The 23,742-nt window shown below is 44.0% G+C and overlaps 1 protein-coding gene across 1 annotated transcript in view; it reads right to left on the bottom strand.

Moving 5' to 3' along the window:
• PTPRM (protein tyrosine phosphatase receptor type M) overlaps positions 1–23,742 on the bottom strand; it is an 812,937-nt gene that overhangs the window by 25,633 nt on the left and 763,562 nt on the right. Inside the window, exons 25-28 of the mRNA XM_044921209.1 lie at positions 5,964–6,080; positions 5,211–5,261; positions 1,289–1,443; positions 891–1,026 (exon numbers count right to left, since the gene is read on the bottom strand). Of these exons, the coding sequence (XP_044777144.1) occupies positions 891–1,026; positions 1,289–1,443; positions 5,211–5,261; positions 5,964–6,080 (459 nt within the window). The remainder of the gene's footprint in view (positions 1–890; positions 1,027–1,288; positions 1,444–5,210; positions 5,262–5,963; positions 6,081–23,742) is intronic.

The raw sequence follows: 23,742 nt of genomic DNA, 5'->3' as shown, positions 1-23,742 counted from the left end.
GGGATTGTTATTTATTCTTCATTCTGCTTTTTTTTTTAAAAGATTTTATTTATTTGAGAAAGAGCACGTGTGCCTGAGCATGAGTGGGGGGGGAGGGGCAGAGGAAGAGGGAGCAGATTCCCCACTGAGCAGGGAACCTGACCCAAGGGGGGCTTGATCCCAGGACCCTGAGATCATGACCTGAGCCGAAGGCAGATGCTTAACCGACTGAGCCACCCAGGTGCCCCTTCATTCTGCTTTATGAATCATTTTTCCCTAGGTGGTGGGTGTAATGCCTACTTAAAACAAGCAAACATTAAGTAAAAATATGAAGTTCCTCGGGGCAGGATGTAATTTTTTTTTCTCAAACACTTAAATTCCTGACACACCTTGAATTCTAATTTATAGACGTACTAGTCAGCATGGAGTATTTATACAAAATGCGCAAATTCCCATGATGCCAAGCCAGTGGGCAGAATTTGGAATAAAGTGTACAGAGATTAGCCTTAAGCCACTTGGAAAACACCTGGCTATTCTCAGGAGTCGTCTTGCTCTGGTTACTAGCTAGTTTAAAAGACATAATAAAAAAAATAGTACTGAATCCCTGGAAGCTTAATATAGAGACTCTACTGGGGCCCTTGATACAGAAGCATGGGCAAATGTAGGCTCCTGGCTGCAGATTCCATTACCTGGGAGACTCCTGGTCTTTTTTGTTTATGAAAGGAGAAGAAAAAGAAGGAAGGGAGGGGAGGTGGGAGGAAGAAGGAAAGAGAGATGCCAGGTTTATCACTTTTTCTTCTGGGGAGTTTTGAAGACAGAATTGTCAGTGTTTCTTCCGCACTTGGCTGTGGGAGATGGGGCGCGGGGGGTACGGGGGACCAAGCCCGAGGATGGGCAGGGAGCAGCAGTACCTCTGTCTGCACCATGTTCACCCTCCGTGACCGCAGCTCCCGCACGCAGTTATAGATGTCAACCACGCCTTCTCTTTCTGCCATGTCCAACATGATATCGATCACGATGAAACAGCCGGTCCTCCCTGCACCAGCACTGGGTGGAAAGAGGGCCCTGTCAGCTGCGGAAAAAGGACCCCTGTGCTTCTCCTTCTTTTACATCTTTGCTATGGTGAGAGTCATACCACATAAAAGGAACCATTTTGAAGTGTACAGCTCAGGGGCATTTAGCACCTTCACAATGTTGTGCAAACATCACCTCTATCGAGTTCCAAAACACTGTCATCACCCCAAAGGAGCCCCTGTACCCCCTGCCCACTGAGAGGCTTCCTTTGAGAGGCTCCAGGCACTCTGCTTACCTGCAGTGCACCACCAATGGGCCTGCGTTGGGCGGGCTCTTGGATTTGACCTGCCGGACGAACCCCAGCAGCCCTGTGGCATGATAGGGTACCCCGTGATCCGGCCAGCCAGTGAAGTGAAACTGTCTGATCTCACGGATTTCGTGGACACCTCTCTGCCATCGGTCGGTCAGCAGGGCAAGGAAGAGAACAAAGGAAAATAAATGATAAGCAACCAGGAGAACGTCAAGTACCCCTAAGCAGTCAGTAAGCTTAGGGCTAAGAAGCTATGCATTGCTGGGAAGAAGGTCATTCTTAGATTTAAAACACACTTGGGAAGCCTTATTCCAGGTAGGAAGATGTTGGTGTGGGTGCAAGGGAGGTGATGTTTGGGGAAAATGCTAATTTACAGGTGCAATTGCAGCAAATGGATGCATCTCTGATTCCTCGAAGTTCCTTTCCACAAAGCAGACTCTATTAACAGTTTGTGTGTCACTTAGAGCCTGTGCTGCGAAGTGCAAGTCCACAGAGAGAGAGGCACAGAACAGGGACCTGAAGTAATTCAAGGGTGTTTGTGGGCTCGAGACCAGCTACTGAAATGCAGGAGCCTTATTTAGCTCTTTTGTATTCTGGTACCTTTTCGTACCAGGTATTCGAGCAGAGCACATGCTGTGGGTGCATAGAGAACGTCCCTGGAAGAATGAATGAGGATCACTTACCAACTAGATAGGCCAGAGAAGGAATTTTCATTTGCACCTCGAGTTTGTTAGGCTTCTCTAATTTGGGTAAACATTTACTCCATTCACCCAATCACCAACCATCAGAGTGGATGCAATGCTTTAGGCATGACTCCAGATGCTAGGGTCACAGAGGTATGAAGACAGTGTTTCCTGTCTTCAAGTGGCCATAATGGTCAGCCTCTGGCAAAGAGCCAGGGCAGCAAATGTATAATATATAATGTATAAATGTATACCATGGAAATCAAGAGGCATTTTTCCTGGAATTCTATGTTAGATCAGTAACATGCCTCCCTCCTAAACTGAATGGAAGACAGAAGGAAAAAGACTTGAAGAATTTTTTTTTTTTAATTTACTCTTGTTTTGAAAATAGTTGATTTATATCATCAATTTTTTTTCTAACTATGGACCTATGTGTTAAGGCTGTGTTGTAAAACAGAAATCTGTTTTGAAGAAAACATTACTTCCAGAATCAAGGCTGGTTTGTAAACCTGGGATCAAATTTGACTTTCTCCTTTCTCTTATTTGGTGACCACCTCTGTGTTGGGCCCTGAGTTTGGTTTTATTTTATCTTAATGTTAAATACCCACTAACCTTGTCACATTCACCATTGGTCATTGTTCATACATACTTAGTAAGCAAAGAAGAAATTCAGAATTTTTTAAAAGAAACTCAGAATTTTAATGTGCCTAGAAAGACTAGAAGATGCACACAATTACAGATTTTAAGATAAGACTTGTATGCTGTCAAGGTGTTAATATGTTTTAGTTTAATAACCCACAAATGCTGAAGCGTTATTTCTCTTTGAAGTTCATGCTATTCATTAATGGAGTTTAAGCATTAAGGAATTAAACCATCAGGGATTCAGATATGACAATCCACACTGTTGTCTAGTCTACTAAATATGTTCTGTGACTCCAGAGTAATTCTACTCGGTGGTTAGGAGCCCATATCTCTTATCACTTAAACCATGGAAACATTTTGGCCAGGCCCAAAGTCTCCACCAGAAGACAAAGGGTTGAGCCTGTATCACCCTCCAGCCCCCTAGAGAGCCCCCTGAGCTTTACATATGATGACTGGGGCAGGGGTGGCTCCATGAAGTGGGAAAGCCTATAATAAATATTTATTTATTCCCAAGAGGACCAAAGGGCATTAGTTTCTCCCATACACTGTTGTTGCTTTTTTTTTTTAATTTTAATTTTTTGAGATCTTCACTTCCTAGCTTTGTTAGATTTTATCTCCAGCATCCTCCAGCCATCAGGAGATGGGCCCCCAACTGATCTCTCTTAAGACTCATTTTCTGAGCAAGGTAAATGTCAGTTTGTGGCATGCAGAAAACGTTTTCCTAAAATAAGCCTGTACCCTCTAAATATGTTCGCTGTTGACAAGATTAGCAAAGGCAATTGCTTCTGAGCCAATTCTCATTCTTGTTCGTCAATGTGGCGATTTCTCCTTTTGCTGTTCTGTAATGTATTTTGGGGAAAAATCATCGTGTAATCACTGTTTGCAGCCCAAATACCCCAACTTGATATCAACTATATTTTTTGTTTCCTTTTCATTGTAACAAGTATTAATGCTACATAAAAAGGAGATATTTACTTCATTTTCCATGTAAATATGATAGGAAGGAAGAAGCCAAGATAATAGTGCCTAGCTCAAAGTGGGTGCTTAATAAATATTCGTGGAATGAATCAATCACCAACTACATGTTCTGCCCTTATTGGAATATGGGACCATATTTCCCACTGCCTTCTCTGAGGCACCTCCTGTGGAGAGAGATTTTGGTGGCCGTTGTCAACTTCCTTTCTGCTACGATAGTCAGGGATCGATTCACCAGGCAGCCTAGGTCCATGGAGACCTTTTGAGCTCCACCCTCCCCCCCGCCCCCCCCCACACACACGATGGCAACTTTGTTATTTAAAATCGTTTGTAGGAGAAAGGAAAGATGACAATCCCATGCAAAACAAGAACTCATCAGTTTCAAATTGCAACGGTGTCTGCTTGTTTTGCAGAGTAGAGCCCAAATCTATTTTTCACCTTGGGTCCCTTGATGCAACATACTCTCAAAATAGAATCAGAATTGCAGGCCTCTCAAAGTATATACTTGACTGGTTTTTTTTTTTTTCCTTTTCTCTTCTAATGAGAAGAAGTGATCCACAGAAGTACTAATGATTTGTTTTCCTTAAAGATTTCAGTTGCCCAGTTAGAAAATCACTAACATGTCATTTTGATTTCTCCAAAATCCTTAATAAGCTCCTCATCCTTCCCTTCATTCCACCACTCTTTACTGGTTGTCTGAGGACTAAAATAACTTGAGTATTTCAGAAACATTTCTGTGCAGCTGGGAATGTAGGAGAGTACAATAAGAGGTTAAAAAAAGAGCAAAGAAACAAACCAACCCTTCCTTTAGCAACAGAGATGCATTTTCAGCTTATTAGAGAGCTATTGTTCAAAGAACTCCATGTTTAAGTGATGGCTTTGGATGATTTTTTTTTTAAAGAAAAAAATATTGAGGGTCTTTTATCACTATCTGTTTTAATGCAGTTATTCATGAGTGCTCTTGCCAAGAGCCATACAAAAATTCTCCACATTTTTTTCCAATCCTGCCTAAGAAGGAAAAAAAAAAAAAAGGACATCAAAGTGTAAGGTTCAGAACTTGAAGAACTGAGTCAACCAGAACTCCACATTCTTTGAAGTCTCCAAGCCTCTTGCCTACTTATTAAAAAAGACAGGCTGAGGAAAAAAATGCTAAACAGTATGAGAAACAGATTAAAATAAACTGAAGTCTTTTCAGCCTTGTGATTCTATGACAAATACGGATTTGAAAACCGGGATAGGTCGTTCGAAACATCAGCGTCAATTAGCCAAAAAGCAGAGGCCGCCATCTCCTTGATTTTCCAAAACTGGTCTTGTTAATCCAAAAAGTGCATTTAGATGTGAGGAAAATTAGAGAGGGAGGCCAAGAGCCAACCGCCCGGCAGTGCGCTTATAACTCAGGTCCTCCAAGGTGACTTGCTGTTACTGAATGAGGACAAGCTTTCACCACACCAGTCTGCGACAGAACTGTTACATCTGGTGCAGGGCACAGCTATGTGGAATCAGCTCTTGATGGAAAAGTCTGTGGACCTCTAAGACAAAAACTGTGTGTCCCCTTCGTGAAAGGCAAGATGAGGATTGGAAGGCAGAGGTTTCTTCCCACAGCCTACCTGTGCCACTTCTCTGGATGGACTGCAGTATGCTTCACCTCCGGCCCCTCCCTATGTCAGCAGAAAGAGGGGGAATAAGGAAATTCCCTGTTATGCCCTACAGGGCTTCCCAGAGAAGAGGCCCTATCCATGCACATGGGATGAGACAGCATAGAGCCATATAGTACAGCATTCACGATCCAACACCAGCAAGTACAAAGGCTAAAACCAGTATGAGAGTGAGGATGAATGAAGGGACCAGTTCATGCAAGAGTGTCCCGTGTCTACTTATGTTTCCAGGTAGGTCGCTTCCCCTGCAAAATCCATCAGGCCACAGGGAACTATAGGCCCGAAAAGCCTCAAGGGAGAAGGGGGATTCCAGGAGGGGTTAGGACCTGGATCTCAGCACTGATACTAACTCAGCACTGGGAAACCCATGTGGACATACGACTTGAAGGACATTTATCAAACTGTGAAGAAAGAGAGATGGGCTGAACAATGTCAACCAGGTTAAACAGAAAAGGGAAAGAGACAGATCGGCCTTATCTTTTGATTTTGTAGCCACGTACAGATTCCTATGAAATGGGAATGACTCGCTTCAAAGATGGAACTGAGCTATTAATAGAATTGGGAGGCAAGATGCAATGTTGAGGCATCATTAGATAGAGCCTACCTGCATTCAGGTGTGACCACACAGAAATTATCCCAGGGAAGTTAATGAGGCTAGTCCTACTAACACCTGACCATAGCTTTTCAAAGTAGTGTGAAACTTACCTTTTCGACAGCGAATGTTCTTATCACATATTCTGCCAGTAGTTCTGTTTCTATTAGGGTGACCTTAATGTCTTTATATATCTCTGTGTCATCTGGCCAGTACTTGCAGCATTTCACCTGTAGAAAACACAAAGGGCATGAAGGATTTAGGGTGTTTTTCGGTTTTGTTTTGTTTTCTCTTTTGGAGCTCCCCAAATGATGGGTCACAGTGTGATTTATAGGATAAAAATTGCACATAAAAACAGAAGTTAAGCTGCACACTTAAGAACGAGGTTAATTTTTAGATCAGTTGTGTTTCTTTTCTCACCCAGAAGAAAACAAAATTTGAGTTCTAAGAGTAGTAGAGCCTAGGAAAATTGTCTGAAGTTAACAAGTTGTCTTTCTACTGCAAATACCCCAGTTAACTGTGACCATTCATTTCCTGTTTATCTCTATTCAGGGAAGAGCCTGGAAAAATAAATGATAAAAGGTAGTTTACAACATTTAGCTCCTCTGAATTTAAAATTCCTTCCAGGTCAGAAGGTGCCTAAACATTTTGAGGAGGCGTGAGCAGGAAATCCAAGACGACAGTCAAGATTAGAGATTCTTTTCCGAAGAAGGAAGTCACTATGTGGTTTTCCCAAGTGAAAATTACACATTCATTTTAATCTAAGTAAATTCTATATACAAAACTTGGTAAAATATGAGCAGTCTTTCCATATTACCAGAAGCCTCTAATCTAAAGATTTTTGAGGTGGAAGAAATTTGTTAGACTTAGCCCCTTCTGGCAAATTGCTTTTTTTGTCCTCTAGCTCTTCCAGACTTCAGTGAAAGCCTGGAAAGAGGGAAGAACAGAAGGAGGCCTGGCCGGGCCAACGTGGCCGTCCCCAGGGCTCTCTCCTTAGTCTCTGCTCTTCTGTGCTGAATTTCTGACAGCTCTATCCACTCCCGTTGCTGCTCCTCTATGGATGACTTCTGTACCTCTGGCCCCGTTTCTCCAAGTACTGAATTCAATTTCTGCCTCGTTCTGTGGGCATTTCCTGTGGAGATCCTTCCAGCACCACAAAGACAATACCTCTAAAAGAGAACCCTTGGTCCCCCATCAACTGCCCTTGTCTGACTCCCTATGTCAATGACACCATGATTTCTGCAGCTATCCAGGCACATAGTCTGCCGGTTCCTTCTCTCCGAAACCAATTGCCAAGTCTAAGATTATTTTTGAATGATGTCTCAAATATGTTTTCCAACTTTTTATTCCCTCTGTCACAATCTTAGTTCAGGCTCTGGTACTTCCTGGGTGGGCACTGTCCCCATACCAATCCAGAAGAACCCTTCCAAAGTGTAATCCCAGTAGCATTCACTTGCCCTGCTTTAAGAAGCTTCTATTTCCAACTATTACCTGTGAAAATTAAATAGAAGTTAAATTTGGCTCAGCATGTATTTATTTGGCCACAACGAACATTTTTTGCTCTTTTACTACTGTCCTTCTTATCCACATATATTTTATATTCAAAGACAAGTAGTTCGCCCAGATCCAAACTCCTACTCATGCCATTCCTTCTGCTTGGACTGTTCTCCTTCCACTTGTACCTTTCCAGCTGAAGATTTTATCCATTCTTCAAAGTACATCTCAAATAACACGCCCCTTCAAAGTCTTTGCTCCATAAACGAGAGCACTCGCTCTCTCTTCTTGATCCTCTGATAACACATGCCTGTTCTGTGAGTAGGACCCCTTCTTACACTGCCTGATCCTGTCTGTCCGCACACGAAGGGTGCTGTATTACTTATTTCTGCAAACCTTATAACATCCGCCAGTGTGTCCTGTACACACTAAACATGCAATAGATTCATATAGGATTGATCTCATGGAGAAAATCATAGGAGCGGCATAGGAAGGACAATCTCAGATTGCGAGCATTTGCAAAAAGAAGTATAGGCTGAGATGACCCTTTCCAGAATGCCAAACACCTTGGTACACTAATGTTTCCAGTGTGGTACATGACTGATCATTATCTTAGCTGCTTTCTCAAGAAACTTTTTGGCAGCCGATTCAGTGCAGTTCTATGTAAGCCTTACTAGCTTTACTTGGCAAGATGTAAGCCAGACATGTTAGGGGCTGGGGATACAGTGGAGCATAAGACAAAGATAGTCCCTGTCCTCATTAAATTTTTAGTTTTCTTTGGGAGTCTTTTTTTTTTTTTCCTCATGGGAACATTATCTGTGACTTTAGAAAGTATAAATATTTATAAGTATTATGGCTTATATATAATATTTCAAAGATTTACATTATGGATACCTTTGCTGCATTTAAAATACTCCATAATATGAAGGATAATTTCTCCTGTTCCTTTCCTAGACGTAATGTGAATCTAGGCAGATCATGCATATTTGTGATGATGTCTAACTTGATAGCAACCCTAATTTCACTTATAGAATGCCTAATTACTTTCACAATGCTAATTAACAAAGATGCTTACATGGTACATACAGGAGTCCCTTCTATATTGGGAACTTGCCTTTACCTTATAGTGATTCCAGTTATGCAAGCAGAAGCTGGTGGATAGGTACAAAGGGAGTATGTATGTGCATTTCTAAAATTAAACAGTTTTCAATGGAAAGAATATACAATTCAAAAACCTATGTATTTCTCGGAAAATTACAAGAGAACAAAACACACACCCGTACCTGCATCCTGTTCGATACTGGGTGCATCATATCTAATAAAGATACCTTATTAGAATGCAATCAATGTAGGACGTATCCCACGGTCACTTTCCATTTTAGACTCCTTACCCTCCCCATCCCAGATTTTCAACAAATATGGGTGTGAGGGGCTTCAGTGCCTTGGAGTCAGGGACACCAGAAGTCCCTGCAATGTACTGAAGAGTTAGTGTTTCTCTCTTGGATCGTTCTTCCAATTCCCTTGGGAGAGCTAGGGTTCCATAGGCTACTGTGACCCTGATGGGCCCTCCATGGCTGGCTCTGCTGGTCCCCCCATGTCCCCTGTGCGCCCTGCACCCCTGCCGCCAGATGCAGCTGGGGGCCCCCAGGCGTCGGCGGCAGGAAACGGTGGTGGGGTCCTGGGGGCCACCGAGGGCCTCTAACTACAGCCGAGCCCCTGCAGGACAAGTGCCACTGCCCTCCAAGAGAAGCACGAGAACGAGGGGCTCTGGCTGCTCGGAGTGCTCCACGTGGGGCTAACTCCGCACTGGACCAGAGCATCACAGGAGCAGAGCAGTGATTAGCAGAAAGGAAGTCTTGGGGCTGCTTCCTTCCAGAACCTGTTTATGGGTAGAGCCTTCTCCCATGCAGGAGCACCTGCCTGGGCGGGACCAGAAGGGGCAGATGAGCCATTTCGAAGCCTGCCCTCTCCATCTCATCTCCCGGAATATCCTGAAATGGCTTGCCACATCTGTTTTTAGCCTACTAAAAACCTTTCTAAATTGGGTTCCTTTTACTGTTTTTTTTAACTGCTTGGGCTGGTGTCAAGTTATTATTTTGCTAAAAAAAAAAAAGTAAGAGGAGCATATGCTTTTCTAGAGGCAGACTTTCCGTGCCTGGGGAATCTGGGGCCTGAATCACCTCCCGGCCTCTAGGGTCTGCATACAGAGATGTTAAGACCAGTGGTTTGAGGGCACCTGTTGGAGCCTGGGAACTGCAGAACCAGATGCTTCTTTCCTCTGATCGTCGGCCAGGCTTGGCTGCCTTTTGCAGCCTGGCACTACCCGCACAGCTTTAGAACAGGCTGTGCCTCCCATGCATCCCAATTACCTAAGGAAACAGTTTCCATCCCAGAAAGCGAGGCTCTGATCAGGCCCGTCTAATTACCTGGGTGCCCTGGCGGCGGCGGCACTGGGCTATGGATCAGGCTGCAGCCCCTGGGTGCCTCTGCCAGAGCATCACCGGGGAGAGCTGCGGGGGTGCATGAGGAAACCCCTGCCTCCAAGTGGGTGTGTGGGGGTGTCTTTGTTGGCTTTAAAATTCACAAACATGAAACAGTACAGAAAACAGTAATTCCAGGATTTATGGCTGCCTAAAAAAAAAAAAAAATTATTCGAGGTTGGTCATTTTTAACCAGCCAGCTGATCCCAAGTACAACGAAGGCAGAAGACCCCTGGGGGCTTTATGCACCTGAGTCTGGCAGCACATTACCATTACCATCAGGGCATCGTGACATCTCTTGAGCAGGTTCTCAAACTTCAGCAGGCATCCGAATCCCCTGGACAAGCAGGGCTGCACCCCAGTTTCTGATTCACTGTGGGGTCCCGGAATTTGCATTTCAGACAGGCTCCCAGGTGATGCTGCTGGCCTGTGTGTGGACCACACACTGAGTTGCAAGGATTCAGACAACAAAAGCTGACTGCAGAGTCCAGCCCTCTCCTGAAGGTGGACTGAGCCTGGGGAAGGCTCTCAAGTTTGCTCAACCTCTGGCTCTTCGTCTGGAGGGAGGGGCTGATTTTAGTCCCTATGTCAGAGGTTCTAAGGTGAGGTGAGGGACTGCCAAATTTGTCTGCACATTGGAGTCCCTCAAGAGGGTGGTTATTAAATTCCAAAGCCCAGGCCAAGCTCTGTGCCCATCAGATCATGACTTCTGGGGCAAGTAGCTCTTTGTGGCTCCCCTGTGACTCCGGAAGTGCAGAGAAGTTTGGGAACCACCACAGTTAAGTGGTATCACGCAATGAAAACATCTGCTCCAGTGACGTTTCATTCAAAAAAATATGGACATTCCTCTTTTCTTCTTCTTCTTATTATATTTTGTGATCTGGACTACAGGTGACCACAGGAGTTCCAGGGCAAGAAGTCCACGAAGGGCCTGGAGAGGTGAAGCGGGGGTTCTCCGGAGAAGGAAGAAGGAAAAGCTTTGACATGCGTGTATGGTTTCTGAAGGGAAAAGCAAATAGAAACTCCAGTGCCCCCTTTACTCTTCTTTCCTGCAAACCATCTTCTGGGGACCGGGAGGACTTGGGAGCAGTCCATTCTTCCACTAGGGGGGTCTGATGAACTCTCAACAGAATTTAGGAAATGGTGTCTATGATTTGCAGGGAGGAGATTCCTCTCTAATAGAGCTGGGAGGAATCCCAGAGACAGCCAGTTTCCAAACACTCATTTTCAAGGGGGCAAGGGAGAGGCTGCAGACCCAAGCGCTGATCCCCAGTCCAAGGTTCTCTGCGGGACGGGAACTCAAGGTAGATTATACTTTCTTCAGTCTTGCTGGGTCTGGCTTCGAGAACCGATACCAGGTGGGAAGCTTTGCAATGATTTTAGCTACCTTGCCTTTTCAGGAGCGAGAGAGGGTGTAACGGGTGCTGGGGGCGAGCGGGAAGAACAGAAGCACACTCTGAAACCATTGCTCATTTTTATCCAGGATCACATATTGCTGTGTTTCTCCTGGTGTCTTCTGTTATTACCAACTTTAGCAGCTAGCAGGAAGGAGCCTGGGGCAGACCGTGAAGGTCTGTTTATGTGTACTGTGCATGGGTCCTAGGACTCATTTTGCTAAGAAACTCATAATTAAGAAGGCTTAAGGAATTGAATGTTAGCTCTTAAACTGGGGGCACCATAGTGTGATCTAATAAACACAACTGTAAAGAGGTAGAAAGGAGGAAAAAGAAAAAGTCACTGTTAAGAGTTTTGATTTGTCAAGAAGTTTTCAACAGACTTCCTTTTTTTTTTTTTAAACAAGAGCCATCCAAAGAAAGAGTGACCACAGTTCTATTAATAGCTATGTGCGGGGCCAACTGAGTACAGCTTTGATAGAGATCTGGGATAGCAAGAGCTAGAACACTGCTAGAAGCACAGTTACCAAAAGATCCCCCAGCCAAGAGAAGTTGCCGGCCAAGTTTCCAAGGGAACAGATTTATTATAACCAAAAAAAAAAATTTTTTTACAGTGCTCTCACAGCAATAAAAACATTCACTCATTTAAGTACCCTGAAAATACAGATTACTTAGGTCTCAGTGTGATAAAGTCATATGGACAAGCATCTGCTTTTTTTCTTGCTAGCTTGTGGTGTTGCAGCCAGAGACTTACACTCCCTGAGCCTCAGTTTACTCCTAAATAATATGGGATGATAGCACTGATTTCATAGGGAGGTTGGGAAGATTAGCTGACATAAAGTACCTGGCTTATAAGAGGTTTCCTAGTTCTTAGTTCCAGACCTGCTTCCTTTGGCCCTAGGGCCTCCCTTGCACAACATCCTTGAAGACCATTTTGAAACTGGCACTATATCTCGAACTTCTTGAGGTCTGGATAGTCTGAATTTGCGAAAAGCATTTCATAGCCGGAGTAAATCCCCCTTTCACATCTTCAAGCTTCTGTTGAACACCCACCCCCCTCCCCCGCAAAGCTCCTGGGTTTCTAGCTGGTTTTCCAATTGCACCCATTAATTAATATTACATACAATACTTGTAATAATGCACAAGTGTGACACCCATATCCATAACATTTTTTTTCATCAACCGCAAAGAAATGGATGGACTAATATGGCCCTTGTGCAATTATAAGGGTCATCTTACAGACCATCTGGGGAATCTGTCCTGTTACTTTTCTCTCTAGTTCATGGGGATGGAAAGAGTCCTACCCAACTAGATCAGAAAGCATCAGCTCTTCCAAGGAACACATCTATCCAGATGACTTGTTCCCACCTTATTCAGTAGATTTGGCTTTGACTTTTAGCCATTCCCCAAAGGTAAGTCCTCCTTCCACAGGAGGGAGATTCTCCATCACTGAGAACAATAGGAAGTGTGTGTCACGTACTCTAAAGATCATTCTGAAAGATGAGTTTCAGAAATCTTTTAAGCAATGATAACATTATATATGTATCTGTATCTATGTCTACATCTATATTTATATTTATATATCTCCTGAGGGGACATTTCTTAGAGTGAAATCTGATAGCTCTCCGAGAAAAAGGATCCATATTTTCTCTCACTGGGGTAACAATTTAGATTTACACAGGAGTTTTCAGGTTTGTAGTTTTAAATCTGTTGACTTTGTGCAAGTCATGAGACTGTTCTGACTAGACCATACGGAGGTTACAATCGTTCTAAGTTCTAGAATGATCTGGGATTGCATGCCACCTCACACTAATTTTGTGGGGTCACAGTATTATCTCTATTTTATAAACACATAATCCGAAGCTGGGAGACTCTAAGAGGCAGACTAGGAAACTGAAGGGGTCCACACTGTGCCTTCAGTGTGGCCAAGCCTGTGTCTGGGTCAGGGCAGTGGTATCGAGGCCACCTGCCAGTTATGCAGACAGCCCTGGAAGCCCATCATGAGCACAACCCAGTCAGCCATTGCTGGAGTACAGAGAGGGATGAGCTATGGTCCTAATGCTTGTGAAGAGACAGGCATGTAAATAACAAATCTAATTGAGAACAGAATGAGAGGCAAGGTTCGTAGTCATGAGCACATTACCCAGAGCCACACTGTTTGGGTTCAAAGCTTGGACTCATTTCTCAGCTGTGTGACCTTGGGCGTGTTACCTATGCTCTCTGTGGTTCCATTTGCCCATCTGCACAATGAGGATAATAATAACGTTTTGTGAAGATTAACTAGATTCTTGTTCCTAAAGCTCTTAGATAGAACATGCTTGGCACAAGTAAATGTTTGCTAAAATTAACAAAATGAAAACAGCTATTGGAAATCATAGGAAGGAATATTACTTCTAAAGGAAGAGATTCAGAGCTGCACAAGGAAGCCCACGTTACAGATGAGATCAGAAAGATGAAGTGCAGTTTCCATGGATGGCTGGGGCAGGGAAGGCATTCTAAATGGAGAAAGTTGGCAGGGTCATCTCTAGAAAGCCTGTGTGGTCCTGAGTCCCTGTCGGGGTGGCGGGGGAGGGAGAACAGCAGTAGGAACAGTCCCTATTTCATGATCTCTAGCTGCTTCTGACAGGGTCCTGGTTGAACTTTGGTGCTAGGTTTTAAAACAGTAGAAATGGTGTTGAAGAGGCAGAGGATGCAGGAAATGGATTTCTGCAGGACTAACATTTTGAAAGGGTACTAGTTCCTTTGAGAGAGCACATGCGATCCCTGGAACCACCTCAGGGCTCTCTGCAGCCCAGCCAGCTGCTCTGCTGGGATGGGCTACTAAAGGCAGAGAGCAAGCTGGATGTGGGGATGCATACATGAGCCGGCTGGGCTTGGGGGATCTAGGGGCAGGTGACTGCCCAGGTTCACGTGTCAGGCATCTCTGTCACCAGCTGCGGAGTAGACAATGGCCGGTTGCCTGCAGAAGCCAGATGGGGTGATTACCATAATGGATATACCTCAGGGTTCCTGGAGGTGAGCTCAGAGACTTGGCCTCCTGCCTCTCCTAGGCTGCCAGGATACGACCTCTCTGGCTTATTTACAGACCAGAAATGTTCTTGAAAACATGACTCCCAACACACACACACACACACACACACACACACACACACACACACACTTTTCTAGGCAGAGGCATAAAATTTATTTTTAAGGACCACTGATAAAAAAGGTAACCTCTCTAGAAAATCACATTTAGTGATAATACAGCATGGTGTAATGGAAAGAGGCCTGGTTGGCATGCAGGAGAGCATGGGGCTAATTCTAGCTGTATTGTGAGCTAGCCATGTGACCTTGTGAAAGTCACAGAAACATTCTGGTCCTCAGTTTCCTTATTTGAAGATGAGGAGAGTAGGTCATATGACTGTTCAAATTATCTCAAGTTTGAGAATTATCCTGATTACAAGACTCTAGAATGAGGTTTTTGGGAAGCCATATAGCATAGTGGTCAAGAGTGTGGTTCTGGAATTCTCATTGTGAGCTGACAGTTGCTAGCTGCATAACCTTGGGCCAGTTTCTTAATGTTTAAAATCTTCAGTTTATTATCTGAGAGGTGTGGATAGCATAATGCTTACACCACAGAGCCATGGTGAGGGCCTAAAGACCCACCACATTGGCTGGCGTAAGAGAAAGCTCTTATCGGTAGTTGTCATTGTGCCCCTTACCACTGTGCCAGCACCTCTGTGGTTCAGAAGTGTGGTACGCCACGTGCTCTATTGATCACAGCAGCTCACACTCTATGGTCGATGCCAGGATTGGGATGACAATCAACTTTAATTTCAGAAACACAGATCTGGGCTAAATTCCTGAGATAGTGTGAGAATATGCACCTGTTCCAGCGAATCTCTTTGGGAAGGTCAATGGCTCTAGGGGTTAAGGAAGCACCAAAGAGGAATGACCACAAGTCACTGCCTTCCCTGGCCTGTTCTCTGTCCTTTTCCTTAGGTTATCACAGGAATCGCTAAACAGAGCAAGAGACTTTGAAGAATTTAGGGAATGGATAGATGACCCACCTAATACCTGACTGAGCATCATATAAGTTATCCTGAGTATGGGCAATATGTGATTCAACCAGTTGAATGGATTGAAACTCCCACAAACTCACTCCTGATTTGGCTTCTCTACCCTATAACATCAGAAAAGACTCTATCTTCGGTGAGATGATGAATATATCATGCTTTTCTAGAATAAAAATTCTCTGTCCATCAAGAATTGTAAGGGATCCGGGTTCTGTTTCCATCTCAAAGGAGACAGTCTGGAGTGAAGAGAGGTAAACTGAAAAAGACAGAACTGTGTACAGTCATAAAACCGCTCACTGCACTATTTGGCCCTCTTCTCTGGAAGGCACCCAGCATTTACTCACTCATATTTACTCAGCCAGATAACCCCAAGCCTTTAGGGCAAGGCAGAACAAGGCCTCAGAAGATGAAGTTAGCAGATCTAAAAAGTAGAGGAGGGAAAAAAAATTTGCATTCAAGATAGGACATCACCTACTGTGGGTTTCAAAAAAATTATTGAAGAATAGGATGTAACAGCAGTGTGCAAAGTAGGGGGAAAAGCAATTTTCAAGTGCTCATGTGAGCAGAACAAAGGTGGAGGGCTACTGCAGCCTTGAGATGGCTAGGATGCCCTGTCCCAGGTGCCTTGTCCATCTGCTGCCCACACAGCCCTGCCCCCCAAAGTGCTCTCAGGACACTCGCCTGAGAGTTTTATAGCACAGCCCTGGTCACATGTATACCTGCGAGGGCAGCATACAGCTGTAGTTTCTTGGCAGTGTAACTGGATGCAATATGGGATGATCTCAAGGCTGCAGAGATTTCCCTTGTAGCAAATAAGTTATTTTGCACTAGCTTATATATACCCTCTTCCACTTCTTCAAAAAACACTTATTGACTAATTTCTAATACTTTCTATGTGTCCAGACTTTCGGGATTCACAGAGGACATAAGCTACTCTTTGCTCACAGGGGCCTGTTGTCTGGCAGGGAAGGGCAAAATGGTACCCAGGGGTGTTTTGTTCCTTCTGGTATACAATTGTGTGTCATGCCTCTAATATTGGATTGTAAATGTCTTAAAGGCAGGGATCCTCCCTTCTGTCTTTCTGGCCCTCCCCTATAGCAGGTGGAGAGGTCACCTGATACCCGCACATTAAGGAGTTCCACCAGAAGAGCCACAGGAGAGACGAACAAAGACTCCGAGGGGTTAAGGTTTCTGACACGGACAACAGCAGGGAAACAGGAGGTGTGTGAGGCAGATAGGAGACTGATTCTGTCTTCCCCACGGGAAATTCATTAATTCACGGTGAAAATTCACACAGAATCCAGAAGAAAGACACAACAGTCTGCACTTAGAATGAATAGCAGTTGGCTATTCCCAAGGCAGAGCGCATTTCTGAAACTGAGGGAAGGATGTGTGAGCAAGGGAGTGTGTGTGTGTGTGTGTGCGCGTGTGTGTGTGTGATGAATATATCTGGGAAGAACCTTTTATCAGGTTCAGGGACTGTGAAAGTTGCAAAAGAGTAGTCTAGTCTAGTTACCCATGTGAGCAAATGTGAGGGAGGGGAATAGCTCGCCTTTTAAAAAGTGCAGGTACGTGTACACACACACACACACGCACACACTCTCTCACACAAACACAAATATTTATTTACAGGAACACTACCAGAATAAATTTTCCAGAAATCAGGGGGAGCATTATAGGTATCAAATTTTATATAAGAAACCTCATTACTTTAAGCCTTAAAATGCAGTACTTTGTAATTTAAAGTACATAATAAGCCTTCAGTAAGATTGGAGAATAAAGTTATGTGGTTTTCTCCTTGCTTCATTCTGAGAGTATTTGTTTTCCTTTAGACTCATGTTCTTCAAAATCATCCCCCAATTTAGTAGTCCATGAAGTGTTTCTTAGTGGAATGAGTTTATTTTACAATTGTACCTGTTTTTCCACGTCCTTTATACCACAGTTTACCTTTCAATTAAGCAGATTTGCTATCCAAATTGGATTGATGGACATTTAGTAACAATGCTGATTCTCTAATGGACTTGGGGGGAGTTAGATAACTATTTCTATGCACCAGGAGATAGTCTTCCAGATGCAAAAGTCACACTTGCAGCTACACAGAACACGATGGGGTGTGCATAGATTATCTTTATTAAATGCTTGCAAGAGTTCTCTAAAGCAGTCACATTCTCCCCCAAACCCTTTTCCTGCTGCACGCAAGGGACAGAGGTGGTACCACTGATCAGAAATGTAAAATTGCTTGATTGTGTCCCTTGATAAACCAGTGGATTGTGATAGGCAATTTTGAGAACTTTTAAAAAGAATACCTTCTCTCAAAATAATAATTTACTGTAGTCCGATTATATCATCTTGAAAAGAAAGTTTATAAATTATAGACTGAGCATCTTTTACAACCTGCATAAATTAAATATAGATAGAACACCAACAGAATTGGTCCCATTGGTAGCTAATCACACACTGCAATATTCCACTCTAGATCTACAAAATTCATGTGTAACAGTGCAGAAGAAATAGGAGTGGACAGCTCTCTCTTGAGGAAGCGACACTCATGTCTTTTCCCTGAACCATTCCCTTTTGAAAATCCAGACTCCATACTTTCCTTCTGCTGCTGGTGTTCAGAGCAGACACAGTGAGCGCCAGGGAGGTCCTAAGGCCCATGGGCATACAGAGCTCAGCTGCAGATGCATCTGTTATTCAAACAGATCTCGAAGCCAGAACGTAAGCAATAAACACAAAAATATTCTTCATATAAACATGGAATTTTAGAGCTGATTGGGCACCCATGTCCCTTCATTTCCAGGATGCATAAACTAAGGCTGGGCGGTGAGAACCGGTTAGTTTAGTCCCTGAGAAATGCCCACAATGCCCTCGTGTTCACCTCTGTCAGTTCTGTGATGACTCTGGCTACTGGCTGTCCCAGGATTCCCATGCAGGCTGGCCCTTCTTGCCGCCAACCGCGTCTTGCTTATTCCCTTCCCTATTCTTACCTCTTCCTAAGACAGGAGCATGCCACCTCCTAGCCCAGGCCAACCCCCTTCCCCTGTGTTCTTGGGCCTCCCTCAAATAGCTATTTCCCCAGTCTCCTCAAGTCTTTCAGCCCATGGCCTTGCTTGGATCATCACCAGGAAAACGAATGTTATCAGGAGAGGGTGCAATTCCAAGATTGTTGTTTATATTTTGGATCCATTTATTTAAATGCATCCTTATCTGTCTCTGTTTTCCTGGCTCAGAGAACAAGATGTCATCCCTCATAAGGCTGAACTGAAGACCAGCACTCTGCATCCTGTCCCTCCTGCCCCCTTGGGGAGAAAACTCCCTCAGCTGTCTACTCGTTAATGTTCAATTTCTCTTTCTCCTGATTCTTTCCTCGACACATAAAATTTTCAAAGGTCTTCCACCTTTAAAATATCCTTTAATTGTTAATGCCCCTCTGTCAGCTGCCATGTTTCTCTCTCTTCCCTCCTCAGCTAAGCTTCTGATAAGTAAACTCAGTCTGTATGTCCTCATTTTCTACTCTGGCCTTGACCCTGCAGACTGCCTCCAGCCCTCCCTGTCTATGGTGAGTACGTGTTATTTGGTCACTCAACCTCGCTAATGTATTATTGACTTCCTTTTGGGGAACTCCTTCTTCCTCGTGGGGTGGCTTGTCATTTCGGGGCCCTGGACAGCAAGGGATGAGCATATTAACCAACTTGGAGGAGTCAGATGCTCTGTCCCCATTATGGGAACCCCAAGCACAGTGAAAATGGCCCGGAAGTTGTCGGCACGTGTCCTCTCCGCACCAGCACCTTGACCAGCCTGGCTGTGACGTCCCTCTGCTCACTGGCCCTCTGGACTTGGTGCGTTCTTTCCTGTCTGTTTGCAGGCCTTCTTCTTCTCACCAACATGCTGAGCTCCTAACATTCTTCCAGTAGATTTCCCTTTGGTTTAAATTAGCCTGAGTTGATTTCTGTTGCATATAATCAAAGGACCCTGATGGGTCATCCCTCTGAAACTACTCAGGCAGAAGGTCACCAAAGACCTTTTCCTTGTTACATCCAGTGGCTAGTTTTCTGCCTTTAGATTACATCCTCTCTTTCTGCAGCATCTCCTCTGTGTCCCTTTCTCCATGTCACTCTCACTCAGTCCTTCAGAGCACATCCAGCTCTCTGTGCTAAAGCATTCATTTACTTCATGTTCATTTTGAACACATTTCTGCCATTTCCCTTAGGGGCCCGTGGTTCCCCCTTCCTAGAGCACCCTTCTCTCCCTTCTTTGCTGATGAAATCCTAGTTGCTCCTCCACACTCAGCCCCATGCACTTCCTCTGGGAAGCATTTATTGACAAACCCCTCCAACCTCAGCTCTCAGGCTGATGAGGGGCCTCTGGTAGGAACTACCAGAGCATTCTGAAACCTCTATCTTAGACAGAGGTTTGCTTCCCTATTCCTGTGGACATGCTTAATTTATCTTTGTAGCTCCAGCCTCTTGTGTCTATACACACTGTTGGGTGTATACCCCTGGCTCGTTTCCTGAAGGAATTCCCTCCCACCTGTATGTGACTTTCCTGTCCCCTCGCCCCTTTCAAAACTTGTACCTTCAATCTTTGCTTCCAATTGCATCTTCTTTTCAGACTCCCAATTATGCTCATGTCTACCCTACCACCACCGCCACCACCCACACACTCAGCCCCACACATGCATGCCCCCCCCGGCCCCCGCAGTGTGAGCACATCCTGAGCTTTGCTTACCTCTAGGTGCTGCTCCATCTCTTTCCTTTGATTTACTTCTCCAAGAACAAGCTACTCCACTGTCCTTACCACACACAGAGCCACTGTTCCATTGCCACTGCATTCATGGTTATCACACCACCTAAACCTGGTGTGTACCAAAGACGGGGCGGGGGGGTGCCCTGTGGAATTGTGGAGAGAACATGGGCTTTGGAACGAAACATTTTAGACATTCCAGCTCTGTGCCCTTGGCCAAATTATTTCTCACTGAGCTGTAGTTTGCTAACTTTGAAAATAGAAATCTTCATGTGTATCTTAGAGGGTGACCATGATAACTAAAATAAATAAGGCTTGTTCAGTCATTTAGCAGAATGCTTGGGACAGAATAGGTGCTCAGTACATTTTGTTGTTTACCTATCTTACCCCTGAGGTACCTGGCCTCTCTGCAGCTTTTGTCAACATTGCTTACCTTCTCCTTCTCATTGAAACTGTATCAACTCTTACTCAGGATTCTGGGGTCTCTTAGTGCTTGCCTTATTTCTCTGGTACATCATATTCAGTCTCCATTCTGAGCTCTTCTTTCCCTGTCTGCGTCTAAATATAGATATTCTCTGGTGCTCTGTCTTCACTTCTCTTCTTTCTCTCTCTGTTTTTTCCCATAAATGCCATGCTTCTGTTATAGTGGTTATCACTTTGCATTTTAACTTTTTTGTTTGCCTGTCTTTCTATCCCTTAGGTCATGTCATATCTTTTCATCTTGCTATCCCTAGTCTTGCCCAAAGGCTAGCACATAGTAGATGCTCAGTAAACGAAGGGAGAATCACACATTTCATAGTTAGTCTGTATGTCTTTCTGGAAAGCCCCATATTGTTCATTCATTGTCCCAAACTCAGCATGTCCAAAATGAATCATGTTGATTCCTTCTAAAGCTGGCTTTTCTTTTTTTGGAGGGGAGGGGTAGAGACAAGGGTTACTCTTCTTGGTTAATATTCTTCACATCAATCCAAGTCATAATGGTAGAAACCTTGTTCACACTTCAGTTCTTTTCCCTTGTCAGCATCCCCAGGTAACACCCAAATTGTGTGTCTCCCATAAATTCCCAATGCCACTGCCACAACTCAAGTCCATGTCATCTCTCACCAAGAGTCTTGCTCCAACCTGACTTGTCTCCATGCCTTCTGTCTCCTTTCTAACCCTTTCTGCAGTGGCTGCTAGAACTGTCTTTCAACAACACTAATTAGAACATATGATTCACCAGCTTGATGCCTTCCATTACAACAAACATGCCACCACTCCCTGCATCTACCTTTGCCTCCTCCTAGGGAGGCCACAGCTAGCCTTCCAGCCTCAGTTAGCTGCCCTTCCGCATCAGCCCTCACAGCTACATCAGACCACTTGCTCTTTCCCATTGTGCCATTTGCTCCCTTTCTCTGTGTTTTTCCTACAGTGGTTACGGCCCCGTTTCTCCCAACAGACCCAGCTCTTCGCTGTGTTCTCCGTGATGTCTCTTATGTTTCCTCAGGCAGAATTAGCTCTGCACTGGTGCTGTCATCCTTGTGACTCACATGTATTATAGCTCATTGCTTAAATGGTTTCCTATTACATTTTTATGTTCCTTGAGGACAAGTGCATCACAAACATCTTTGTATATCTTAGTGCCATGGATACAGTAGGTGTATCATTGGAGATGTCGTGCTAGAAAGAGAGTAGAAAGAGTATAAGTAAATCAAAGGCTAATACTATAATTACCCAGGTCACAAAATATCACTCTTAAATATCCAGTTCATTAAAAAAGACCTATGAAAGGCAATAATGAGAGTTCAAGACAGAAAAACTGTAGTAATGGCCATAAAAAGATTTGTCTCTTCCCTTTTAGGTATGAGTTCAAGGTCTTAGAATAACTTGAGAGATTTTGTACAAATATTGTTGGTGTTTTGTACTGTTAGGCATTACCTAGGTTATTCCTACTATCAAACATTATTTCCATATTTTATAAAGGGGCAACCTTGCCTCTCTCTTGCTTCTTCCATTGATCCTGGATCTGGTGGCTTTTGGAGAGAAGCAGATGTTCTTTGTTGTACCTGACAGGGGCACTTGGAATCTTAATATACCTTCCTTGCATGTCAATTAGAGAGTTAATTCTGACATTTAGTGTTCATCTTAAGCTTCTTTCTTTTGTTACTCTTTTAGTAACTAATGTGAAAGAAATCCCAAGTCAACCTCTCTGGGTTGATAATAATCTTTAATGCATCCATTTTGGTGGTTCCATGCATCCTCTACATTGATAGAGGTTAACATCTCTGGCCTTGACTTCTCTTAGCTCCAAAACACTTTATCACCTGTTATCAGAACTCTTCAGAGCAACTCAAAAATAATTTTCCTATATGACTATGAGAAATCATTTGGATTTTTAATAAACAGTCACATTCTAATGAGGTCTTCATAAAACTGACTAAATATGTTTAGAAATCATTAGCTTAAATTACCAGTGCAAAAATCTCCTTTGGGAGTCCCACAGATTTCGTTATAAGATTTTTGGCAGATGGATTAGTATAACAACACAACAGAGTTTCTGCATCTCCACACAAACGGTGTAAATGGGAATGCCTGGGAAACAGGCGACTGGATAAAAAGCTCAACGTCCCTCAGGTGGGTTCATTAAAGAGTGAAAACAATCACAACACATTCCGGAGCAATTTAAATGCCAGGTGTGCAGCCGTCGGCAGGTGCCAGGGAAACTGACAAGGGTCCCTTCCCAGAACATACGGGCTGAAAGGCGATGCACGGTGGTGACAAGGAAGTCTTAGATAATGACAGGTCCTGGCAGCTGTACCGGGGACCCCGCTGGAGGGAAGTGCAGCGTCTGTGTCTTCGGCACCAGGTGCTACCAACAGGGAGGGCTTCCCAGGGGCTCCAGCACCGGCAATTACAGCCGCCTAATGCAGAGCGCTTTGGGGCAAAAATCAGGAGAAAGTGGGTTCCCAGCTCTGACTTAATGAATCAGCAGCAAGCCTGTGTAAACAAACACATATCTGCCTAGCTCATGCCTAATTCATGAAGGACACACCATGTGCAGTAAACATGGTAAGTAGGTAGTTGCTGCCCTTAAAAACCATGTCATTTTGATTTTTCGGCAGTTTGTTCTTGCTGTTTTTAAGCATGGAAAATGGGGAAGTAATCTCTAAACAAACGTGCGGGATTAACAATGGGAAGTAGCTTGGGAAAAGGGTAGTGCATTTTTCTGGAGGGAATGTGACCTCTTGTCAAAACCCCCAAATCACGCTAGGCATTTCAAGGACAGATGCCATTAAATTCATTACTAATTGAAGGCAGACCCATCCATGGAGCTGACGGGTAACGAGGTGAGCATTCTTCAGAGCTGACCACATTCCCACAAACCTGGTAAGGATTCGGAAGGATTTTTTTTTTTTTTAATAAGCTTACCAGACCTAAAATTATTGAGTTCCTTTAAGCCTATGAGCTTCCATTTATGGTTAACCCTGAAACCTAGTCATCCTCTCCCCTGCATACTTTTTTAAAAAAATTTTTTGTTATGTTAATCACCATACATTACATCATTAGTTTTAGATGTGGTGTTCCATGATTCATTGTTTGTGCATAACACCCAGTGCTCCATCCCCTGCATACTTTTTTTTATAAAGATTTTATTTATTTATCTGACAGAGAGATAGAGAGCACAGATAGAGTGGCAGGCAGAGGGAGAGGGAGAAGCAGGCTCTCCGCCGAGCAGTGAGCCTG

This window comes from Neomonachus schauinslandi, chromosome 14 (assembly GCF_002201575.2).
Source record: "Neomonachus schauinslandi chromosome 14, ASM220157v2, whole genome shotgun sequence".
Lineage (NCBI taxonomy): Eukaryota > Metazoa > Chordata > Mammalia > Carnivora > Phocidae > Neomonachus > Neomonachus schauinslandi.
The sequence above is the reverse complement of the archived record's forward strand: the minus strand, read 5'-3'. Positions and strand labels throughout refer to the sequence as shown.